This window comes from Morone saxatilis, unplaced genomic scaffold (genome assembly GCF_004916995.1).
Source record: "Morone saxatilis isolate NCDOM2014 unplaced genomic scaffold, NCSU_SB_2.0 Contig11, whole genome shotgun sequence".
Lineage (NCBI taxonomy): Eukaryota > Metazoa > Chordata > Actinopteri > Moronidae > Morone > Morone saxatilis.
Window position 1 is genome coordinate 27,390,208 of NW_023339663.1, and position 9,908 is coordinate 27,400,115.

Consider the following 9,908-nt stretch of genomic DNA (forward strand, 5'->3'; position numbering starts at 1 on the left):
TGCTCTTTGAAAAACAAATGAGCAAGTAAACTCATTTAGCCTCTTAGTCATGGGCATGGTGTCATGTGAACTCAAATCAGCACTGTGCTCCTCCCCCCCAGCCTGTCTGACATAGGAGGAATACTGTGGAGCAGCTTCAAAGTCAGTCCTACATTCATTTTAACTGGCTACTGCACACATCTGTGGGTCAAACAGTCCACTGGAATTGTCCAAATGAGCTCCAATAGCACCAAATAATTTGTTTGTATCCCTTAGTAAGTAGAAATGATATGCATGGATGTGCACCAGGGAGGCTTAGTTGTTACAGGCTGAGCTGGTGTGCATGTTGCTACAGGTTATTGGTGAGAGGATGAAACACAAAGCAGGAAGTCCAGTTTTAATGCTTATGAAACATGACACAGTGGGAGCAGTTTATACTCTTTGAGGGAGGATTGTACAACTCTGGCAACAACTTTCCTCTGCGCCTTGGTGTTTGCGAGGTAAATATGATTGACCAAACACAGTGGCTTGCCAGTCGACTCTAGACTACACTGCAGCAGAAGTTGAGCCAGGATCAACTTTTTTCTGCTTGCCAGAGCTCTCTGCCACATCAACCCCAGTACACTTTGACTGTGGTCTCATTCAAAATGAATGAGGAGGTTGTGTTTCTTCAGGCAGTGTTATTGTCAGTCTAAACATGGCCTCAGAGAGACTTTTAAAAGTTAAATCCCCAGAAGAGCCAAGTGTGTTCAGCAACAGCTGCATCTCCCGTTAAAAGGTAATGAATAAGGCAACCCCATCTGCTCTTTTACTAAGCTAAACACCTAAAATGTTGGAGTGTATTATTTTCCCAGCCCCTCTGACCCTGATGGGATTCACACATTTGCTTCATCAACATTTCACATGCACTACTGTATGACTCTCTGTGTGAGGGTAAGTTTGTTTGTCACTGGGAAATGGGAAATGTCGTGCGATGAAAAGCCGCAGCAGACTAACAACCCTCTCCTGTGGCAGAGACCGAATCAAACACGCAGCGCTCTTAGCCACATACACTAATCTCAGCAATTTTTCTGCCATTGGAAGCATCAGCCTCTATTCAGTCTGTGCAGCCTTCTAGCTTTTAATCTTGCCTTTCCCTCTTTTCCACTCCTCTGATCCACTCACCCACATCATCCATCCAACAACCTTTTTTTGTATGTTTTTTTTTTACAATGGCTCTCATTCTTGCACTCTGGCCCTCCATTTCTTAGTCTGTATGGCTCTCATCTTGCTCACTCCTGCTCAGTTTTTTTTTTTAACACCCGTACCTTTGCCACACACACACATACACACACAGCCTCCCCCTCCATTCCCACCCTGCTTGCTTGTTCAACTTGTTCTCTTTTCACCACTTGACCTAGACCGTGGGACATGATTAGAGAGCGCTAAGTGTTTGCAACGAGTGCTCCAAGCACAAGTGCTTGATACCTGGTATTCAGGGGCCACAGCCAAATGGTCAAATAATAGCATACTGTAATGTGGGCTCACACAAAGACATTTTTCATTGTTATTTTAAGTTTAAGGAAGGACAGATAGCATTAGCATTAAATCAACATTAAATTGACTCTTTGCTAAACCCCTTGCATGCATAGTGTCCAGTCATATTTTAGCAAGTGGGCACACCGGATGTGTAAGTATAAGGAATGGATTAAACAGTGTGTCTATCAGCTATAATAGGATTGTTAGCACACTCGCTTGCGACCTATAGTAGTAACTTACTTCTAAGGCCAAGGTGTTTGTTAGCTAACTACATTATTTGGTGGGATTACACAATATGTCACAATACAAAGTCCATGTTCAGGTTCGACACATCCAGCGTGTGGGAGCCCAAATTCATTTATAATACTGTACTTTAATATTGGAGCAGTACAGTGCTGCTCATTTGCATGTCTTTTACATACTTTCTACAGACTTTTTGTCTGGGACTTGCATCTTTAGACCCAATCTTTCATGATATTATGCATAGCCATCATGTGCAAATCTAAGGCCCTTTTACAGGTTCTTGCTTTAGAATGAGTTAGCTAGAGACAAGAAGTTAGCTTGGGAAAATGCTGTCAAGAAACTGAGTTAGCGTAGTAACTAATGCTAGCAAACTATAGATACAAACTTGAATATTTAGCTGATAAAATCTGCCAATGAGAGCCCCGATTTCAGCAGATATACCCATCGTCTAGCCATGAGAATCCTGTGTTTATTTTTGTGTGAAATTGACAACCGATTGTTTAGAAAACAATGCATGTTTATGTGCCATGCAAATAGCCAACAGTAAGTTTGACATGCACAGCAACAGTAACTAAAGAGGGCAAGGTTTAGCATTGGGTCCATTTAGAGTATAGAAGCAATAGTATAAAAAAATAGGCAAAGACAAAACAAATTGTTGAATATTAGTTTACAGTGGACCCATTTACAGTGAAAACTTTAGTGTTCGGCTGATCTACAGCATTATCAACAGCTCTGTTGCATTTCAATGCCTATGTCTATTACTGAAAGCATATCTTCATGTGCAACATGAATCAAAAGTTGAGACAGCAGAAAATTGAGATAAAAAAATATCTTTAGACTAGTTGGATCATTTTAAAAATTCATTAAAACCAAAAGCACCTGTCACTAATTACTGTGAGTGCGCGTGCATGCTCATCTTGGTTAGTATAAGACAACACCCAGCACTGATTTCAGGCATGGCTAATGACAGCCAGTGATAAGAGAGAGCAGAGAAGAGAAGCACTGCTGTGTAGTTGACTGACAGGCGTCCAGTATTCAACACCTACACAGACCAACCAGGCATTGTGAATACTGAACACTGAGCTTTTGTTATGGCATAATAATCCCACCCACAGTTAATTACCTTTAAAAAGATTCTGTGCTTCAAGCAGCTCGGTCTGTGTTTATCTTCGGTTATCAAGTTAGGTGACATTTAAAACTACGTAAGAAAATTATGAAACCATAAAAAGGGATTTTTTTAGCTGACTTTGGACGAGTCATTCGACTTGTATTGGCCCTTATGACAAAAATAAAATGACATTTTATGTCAGTTCTGGCCCGAAGAGTCCAGTCTGAAGGCTCTCATGGGAATGAACATATTGTAGCTGGTGATGAAATGCTTGAAAAAGCAATCAGTAAAACTCTAAAATCAGTTCTGTAGCTGATAGTAAATAGAGAAGGAAACAATTTTACACTTTGTTCTCTTCTTTTGGCACTGGTTAAAATCGCCTGCATCCTCTACAAGATGGTGATAAGTGAGAATCTGAGTGTTACATAAGCAAGTTCTGAGCCAGCTGAAGTTTTTTACATTTCCATCAGGCATAAACATACACATCAAAATATAAAAAAAATTACAGTAAAGCATGTGTAACACTGTATATTATTATTTATAGTATAATATATAGTAATACTACTATATAAATAAAATATGAATAAATAAAAATATGTTTTGGCCAGCCAAAAGTGTTTTTCCTTTATTGTTTGTGATGGAACATTAATTTATTTACATTAAACATTTAATATTTGTTCTACATTTATGAATTGGATATTCACATATCTACTTGACTCGACTAAAGTATGGTTATGGTTAGGTAACTACAACTACACTTGGCAAAAGCTTTTGTATGTCCTTAAAGCTGCACTAATCAATATTTTTATATTAACAATGGATCAAATGACAGTACGAGAGAGTCATTCGTAAAGACGATTCCACAGAATTATCATCCATCTCTGCCACTGCCTGTCCAACACTTAGCAGAAGCTTGACAAAATTAGCATCTAGCAGGTGATCATCATTTAGCAGCTGGAGTTGGTGGAGTCAAAATTATAGCTGAAAAGGACAGTGGATTTATATTTGTTGGTTGGCCAGAATAATAAATTCTAATATGTCTGCCGGATGTGTAGATAGGGAACTGTTTGCAAACACATATAGCATAACAAGTTTAGATTGCGATAATTTGTCATTATTGTGTTTACAGCCTTCTCTACTGCCCCCAAGTGGCCAGTATTTTAACAAACATGTAGCTCCTTAACTACAACTAATGTACTGTGTAATATACCATACATTTTGCTTACTGTTCACAACAATGAATGCAATATTTAGAATACATTCAGATTTATGAAAACTGCATTGTTTATATCAAGGCCATTTATACTTCTGCGTTGTAGTGCTGTAGATACAACGTCTATGTGTGTTAGGTTACACTGTAATCTATGCCATAGCTGCAAGGCCTCCTTAAAATGTAGCTACAAATAGGGGGTACAGTAGCGACTGAGATACCACATGGGGACTGCAAGAACTGTGATTAGTCAGCATGGCCTGCTTGTGTTTGTTTTTGCTAGTAGCAGAGAATGCAAAATAAGGCAAGTTGGAGAAGGTTATATAAATAAATATATACGGTCTGATCATACTGTGTGTCTAGTGTTGCAGTGGTGATGTCAATAGGTGACAACTATAAATTGAAACTCCCCATAACCCCTTGTATCGACTATAACTCTTCCTTTACAGTCTGTTCCCTCTGCTGTTTTGACGGCCATTACCCACACAAATTTCAGTGCACTCTTGTGAGTGTGCACATGCTGCTTGATAATGAGCTATAGTATGGTGACACACTCTTACATTGCTCTGCACAACCATTGGAGGTCAAAAACTCCAGCTACACAGGATACACTAAAGGTGTGGGGAAGATGATGGTCAAGAATTAAAGATTCCCAAGCCGACTGTGTGACAGGGCTCCAAAATGTTGCCAGTGAACATAAACTGCTGGAGCAGATTAGTTGCATATGAACATAATTCACAGGAGACAGAGTTTGGCAGATCATACGGTAAGTTAACCCTTTAGTGTCTCCTCCGGATCAGTTTTATGACAGAAGATGAACAGTTATGAGACAAATTGCAGTGCCATTTTGAATTTAATGTTGCTGTTTCATAGTAAAGTTGAGTCAATATTTATAAGCATGAGCAAATCTCCAGAGACCGGAGGCAAGACTCATCTCTGATGTCATCAAAATGTACAGCCTGGAGCTGCTCCATAGACATTGAATGGGATACTGAATTAATGGGCTCATAAAATGTTTGTTTGAGCTGTTACACCCAAATGAGCTTTTAATTATAGTGGTGCTTTCTGAAGTGAGGCAGAAAATGTGCCCCTGTCTGCATAAAATCATCCTAGTTATTGCCAGTGCCACAGTCAGCATTTTCATCTCTTCCAGTTCATTCTCTATTGAGGTGTACACCTGTGTAAGATCACTGATCAAAGGAGAGTAATTAACTTTTTTTTGCTGTGGGGAATGGTAATAAACAATAAGTATTAACGAATAAGTTTTATCCTGTATATTCATGTTCATTTTATCTTCTAATGCTCCAATCCAATACGAGTTGTTTTATTACTCTTGTTCTGCTGTTTTTATTTACATGCAGTCTTTTTCTTTGATGCATCTGTAACTGCCTTTCTAATGACACATTTCCTCAGAGGGATTATTACACATTGACCTAATCAACTCTGGTGCCATGCACATCTAAGTGATCTTAATCTACATGCAATTTATGATTTTTTTCCCCCTCTTCTTTCCTCCCTGTGTTGTCCCTGTCCAACCCTTCTTTGCAGATGTCCTCCTGGCCACATGGTCCGTGTGAACGGGACCAGAAAGTCCTGTGTCTACACGCTCTGTGCCACACGGCCTTGTCATCGGGGGACCTGTGTGGCCCAGTCGCCGTCCAAATTCACCTGCCACTGCCCAGAGGGTTATAGAGGACGCCACTGTGAGACGACACTGGCCATTTACCGGGAGGACGTAGGCCTGAGCTTCAGCTCCCTCTTCGCCATCTGTATCTGCTTCATGGCCTTACTAGGTAGCTACTGCATCCACTGCCTGTTCCACATACAGTAATGAGGAGATAATTGTGGAGCTAACGCACAGCAGGAGGGCTTTTGTTGTGTTTGTGTGGAATTTGTGATAGTATCTTGCCTTTCTCTATGAAACAAAGGGGTTGAACAAAGAAGCACAGTGCGAAAGAGGAACCCAACCAGGATCAGAAACCCCATCACAGGACTTAAAAGACAAATTCTGGTGTTTGTCAACCAGGGGTTTATCCTCATTATTTGGTCCGTATTTTCATAATAACATTGTTGCCACATTGTACAGTGTGTCGCCATTATTATTTTTTTCATCCAGATTCCCACAACGGTGACATTAAAAATCTCCTCACACCCCTGTCCCAATTCTACCAGTTCCATACTGTAATGCTTACTCTAGAACATGGTAAACCTTTTTTTTTAATAAGTTTCCTTCATGTTTCAGAAAAAACATTCAAGCACAAGTTTGAACAAAAGTTAACACAGTAAATAGTCCCTTGGAAATTCTTTATTGGTTTCATATCATAGTGGAACCACTAAGTTTTGGCCAGCGGAGGTGGATCTGGTTCACCTTGTACTTATCTAGGGTGACAAATGCTGGAATATGCATTCAAGGAACTGATATCCACAAAAATTACAGATGTGTTACAATGCAGCACAGAATTTATATCTAGACCTGCAAGCTCTCTCTCTACTTCTCTCTCTCTCATACACACACAAACCCACCTACACACACATGCTGATCGTGTACCAGATGTTTTTAATGATGTTATAGACGTTTCTTTGATAATTAATGCTGTACTTTATCCCTAGAGGCTTGTTCTATGGGGATGTGGATATAGCAAGACTCTTGGGACAATTTTTTCACACTCAGAAAACAGGGACCTATCAACATACACCACTTTGAACTGGATGTTATAATTACTGTACAGGGCTCCCTTTGGCTTATGCTCCTCATCTTTATCTACATCTCTCACTACAGCCACATAGGTTAAATATAAACAGTGTTATCTTAAATGTCAGAACTATTCCTTCTGTCCACATCCCAGATGTAGAATTTTATCTCACTGCCATGTAGGTTGGACAATCACTAGTGCTCTGACAGCATAAGGGACTTAAGGGACCAAGTAATAAGATACTGGGAGATGAAAGGGACATATGTTAGTGTTCTGGAAACAATAAGTTAGCTATGGCCTGTTGATTAGGCACACTCACTAACACGGTCAGAAGTGTCAGACTAAAGAAGCCAGTGCACCGAGTATATAACACAATAACTTTGCCAGTTTTGCAGTTTGTTTCTTCATCAGCATTTCTCAAATCAGACATGTCCCTTTGATAATGGACTGTATTCTATGCTGTAGCTTAAAGCCAATGAACTGACCATAGTTTTCACTGTAGTCAGGCTTTCTTCACCAAAAGGTTAGAAAGTCTCAGGAGGAATCAGAAGTTAGAACTTCAGCTACTAAACTTCTTGCAGTGGTACTGTACAAACATCCTCTGGCCTGTGGGTGGACGGACTGCAGCGCACTGGTGTCTGGTTATCTGTTGTTAAAATCCACGTTTTTCTGTCTGCCCGACTGCCTGTTTTTGCTTGTTGAATATTCATCTGTCTGTACCTTTAGCGCTGTGTTCCTATTCCTAAAGGATCCTCTGCTGAGAAAGTGCCTCAGGCACAGTCGTACACAGAGAATGAGTTGTCAGTACAATGACATGTTCCCCTTGTTTAATTGAGTACAATACAACAGAACAGTAAAGAGCAGTATGAGACAGAGCAGAGTACAAGAGAAGAAAACAGATCAGAGGAGTACAGAATAAAACAGGACACAGCACAATACCAGAAGAAAAACAAGAGGAAGCTGAAAAGATTACAAAGCAACACAGCAAGAGAAGGGAAAGCGGGAGCTACGTAGTGCAGAGAATGAAGGTGTCAATGTCACACTGCTGCTGGCTATGTCTGTTTGTCTCATGAGTGATTCAGAGGGCACCTCCATCCCACCCTGAGACCAGACAGACACAGTTCAAATGATCATTTCTCCTTCTCTTCTTCTCACCCCCATTCCACAAAACCTCCCTTCAAACTTGGCTTTGGGCTCATATTAAATGCGACATCCGACCTTGATTCTGCTGAGGCTCAGTTCTGTTTTAAGTGTTAATTACTTGATTTGTAGGCGTATAAGGTGCTGTTTACCCAAACCTGCAGAAATTGAGATCAATGCTCCAGGGGCTTTGGTAGTAATTTCAATCGGTAGAGCATTCCCTGCTCAATCAGTCAAGCGTTCCTCACTCTGAAATTTAAGTAGCAGCAAGAGATCAAATATTGCTTGTACGGACTCCAAATGTTTGAATAGCAAGAACAAAAGGAGGGCAGCAACTCTCTTGATGCAGTGCTGAAGAACAATGAGCTGTTCTTTTAAGAATGTTATGATCAGTGAAGATTAAAGAAAAAATCTATCCTAAAACAGAATTCATATTAGCTAATTCTCTTTTATCTTATTGTCCAGTCTCATATGGTCAACTTTGAGAAGTGAGGAACTATACAGTGGGATTTTATACAGCCAAATTTGGCATAGTGATTGGAGGTTTTTGCCACAGTGATGCCGTGGCTCCAGGGATCAGTGACAAGAAGACCAGCTGGGCCACCTTATTTCAGACTGAAATATCTCAACAATTATTGGATGGATTGCCTTTAAATTGTGTACAGACAACCATGGTTTCAAGAGAACAAATCATGATATCATGTTCGGTGATCAACTGACTTTCCTTCAGCATGCCATGGTAAACCTGCTTAACATCAGCATATTAACATTGTCATTGCAACCATGTAAGCATGTTGTTTGAATTTAGTTTAAAGCAAAGCCAAGTACAGCCTTACAATGCTGCCAGCATAATGGCTAGAGTCTTTGCCTTGTTAGTCAATAATAAAGGAACTTTTCCAAATTTCCAAATATTTCTTTTTTTATCATTTTAATTGGGAAACTTGAACAACTTTGCGATGTCTGATTCAGTTCAGTTGATGCCCCTGGTCTGCACCGTTTTATCCAAAGAGAAGTCTTTCGTTGCTGTGTTACTCTTCTATTGATGAGACTGGGAGACTGGCAGAGCTGGCCCAGTGACAGTCCCCAGGGTGCTCCTCTGGGGTTGTGAGTTCAGAACAAAGTTTTTAGTTGAGAAATGTCAGCAAGGCTACACACCAAGTCAAAGTCCAATCGGCTATCTCTTGACAATATTAATGTTTAATAAACTAGCCCTCTGAATTTATTATGTAGCTTGAATATTGATTTGGCACTCACGATGGGAATTCATTTATTCTGTTTGCTTATTTTGGCTTCTACATGTTTGCAGCTGTGTGTTAATATTCTCTCTTCACATGAACCTCTTCCTTGTGTTTCTATTGCCATTTCTCTCTCTCAGCATTGTTTCTCTGTATTCTTGACCAAATGTATTACTGTGGGTTTGAGACTCACATACTCTCCTGTATGTCTGGAACTTTACCTGCTCTTAATCCATTCCTGCTGCTCTCCTTTGCAGAATACACAATGTAGGTTTAATGCATTTTTTTATAGCACCATATAGTTTATTTTATTATTTTCACTTGAAAGGGAAAATTAACTTCAGTGAGTGATTAACTTTTTTTACTTAAGTGCAAGATAAACGCTTTAACATTTACTTATAGCGAGGCTATTATTTTCGAAAGGAAAATACATTTTATTTTAAAATGATGGATTGGAAAATTGGAAATAAAATTGTAAACCTAGAATAGAAACTTTAAACTGAAACAGTTTTAGTTTTGTTTCAATCTTGCATTACATTTTCTTTACTGTGCATCTAGCAGAAAGCTGTTTTCTGTTTAGTTGCTTTGTTAGTTCTTAGCTTTGTTGTAGCTGTAATTAGATGCATTCCTGTGTTTCAGTTTGTAAAACAGATCTGATAACAGAAAACCATTGTCAAACCCTGGCAGCTCACCTGGTAGAGCTAGGGCCCTTGCTGCGGTGGCCATAGGTTCGAGTCTAACCTTTGCAGCCATTTGCTGAGTGTAGTCCCCTCTATCTCTCC

At 39.8% G+C, this 9,908-nt stretch overlaps 1 protein-coding gene across 1 annotated transcript in view; it reads left to right on the forward strand.

The window, feature by feature from the left end:
- Positions 1-9,908, forward strand: part of si:ch211-186j3.6 (neural-cadherin) — a 275,078-nt gene that overhangs the window by 250,647 nt on the left and 14,523 nt on the right. Inside the window, exon 35 of the mRNA XM_035682213.1 lies at positions 5,607-5,851. Within this exon, the coding sequence (XP_035538106.1) occupies positions 5,607-5,851 (245 nt within the window). The remainder of the gene's footprint in view (positions 1-5,606; positions 5,852-9,908) is intronic.